Below are 1,361 nucleotides of genomic sequence, written 5' to 3'. Positions count from 1 at the left end.
TAAGACAGGCACCTCAGGAAACCTGGTGTCATTGCTTTGGCTTTGCAGAGCTGCTTTGGAGCTTGGCTTTTGCATTTGAGTCTGGGACTGTAGGAATTGTGTTCAGCAGAGACCTGGGTTTCCAGCTCGTGTCACTGTTGAAATGTCTTGAACTGGGTAGTGAAGTTGGGGAGTTCTCCTTCTGAACTCTGTGCTGCTGGTGTTGCCTGGGGCTATCCAGCCTGTATGGAGCTGACTGGGCCAACTAGAGGTTCTTCTGCTTTGGGTGGTTCATTGTTCGCTAATGAATGTGGTATTGACAGCTTTCAGCACTCAGCATGGAGAAGTGAAAAGGATCTCTCATTGAGAGTTAGGTAATTGTCTTCTACGTGTAAGAGAACAGCTATTCAGCCTGGTTTTGCATTGTGAATACAACTAACTCAGTGGTATGTCATGCGAGCTCTTTACTTCTCAGGACCAGCCTTTGGAAAAATCCATTTGGCTCATCTGCGTGTGTAGTGTGTGTACGTGCACAAAGGGCAAAGGAGCAAGTCCTCCTCTGCCCTGTCCAGTGGGCAAAGTTGCTGCTAAAACATGGTGTGTTATCGCTGTAAATCTGATGTTTGGAAACAAAACTGACTCGTGTTTTCAATTCTCTTCAGAAACAAGAGTTGAAATAAAAGAGTCCGTCCGGGGACAGGACATCTTCATTATACAGACAATCCCCAGGTAAGGGACTCGTGGCTCAGTTTTACAGCTGTGATATGCTTTGAATTTCTGGTTCGGCAGATTGTTCAATAGGTTTGCCTGCCATTAGCCAGCATGATAACCGGTCTCTTTCTAGTGTTGTCATTGCTTTGCCTTACATTTAAGACACCACATAGTGTTAAGCTGTTAAAATTCCCAGAGGATCGCTTGTGCCACCGCAAACTGAGAAGCTTCCCGTCAAATAGCTTAAGTGTGTCACTTGAGGCGAGAACAAGTATGACTGATGGCTTCAAGTGAAACATCCCTGGTCTGTGTGTTGGTGTCCTGGCAGGCTCAGTTGCTTGGTGACTTCTGACCGGCATTTCCATTTTAGGATGTGTAATTTCCTCTGCCTTCCAATTACCAAGCAGCAGAGCCAGCAACAAACAGCAGCTATTGCTTTCATTACAGGCTGGATTACTCTTCCCCTTTCACTGTAGCGATGTGAAACTGAACTCAGGTGGAAGCCCGTAGCTTCCCTCCTGTACTCTTACAGTTCTTAATGATGTTGAGTCTTTTCTTAAGTGAGCCTGTTTGGTTTTGATTTTGGGCTGTTCTGGCCTTGGAGTAAGAGGGAAAAAAAAGTGCTGCGAGTAACCAGGGACCTAGAAAACCAGCTGCTAACCCCAGGAACC

General features: G+C 46.1%; 1 protein-coding gene across 2 annotated transcripts in view; it reads left to right on the top strand.

Annotated features, from left to right (window-relative positions):
• The window catches only part of PRPSAP1 (phosphoribosyl pyrophosphate synthetase-associated protein 1), a 26,575-nt gene that overhangs the window by 9,988 nt on the left and 15,226 nt on the right, over positions 1–1,361 (top strand). For both annotated transcript variants that reach the window (XM_009328898.1, XM_009328899.1), the window contains exon 3: positions 642–708. In XM_009328898.1, the coding sequence (XP_009327173.1) occupies positions 642–708 (67 nt within the window). The remainder of the gene's footprint in view (positions 1–641; positions 709–1,361) is intronic.

The sequence above is a fragment of the Pygoscelis adeliae genome, unplaced genomic scaffold (genome assembly GCF_000699105.1).
Source record: "Pygoscelis adeliae isolate BGI_AS28 unplaced genomic scaffold, ASM69910v1 Scaffold637, whole genome shotgun sequence".
Classification (NCBI taxonomy): Eukaryota; Metazoa; Chordata; class Aves; order Sphenisciformes; family Spheniscidae; genus Pygoscelis; species Pygoscelis adeliae.
Note: the sequence above shows the minus strand (reverse complement) of the source record. Positions and strands in the feature narration are given on the sequence as shown.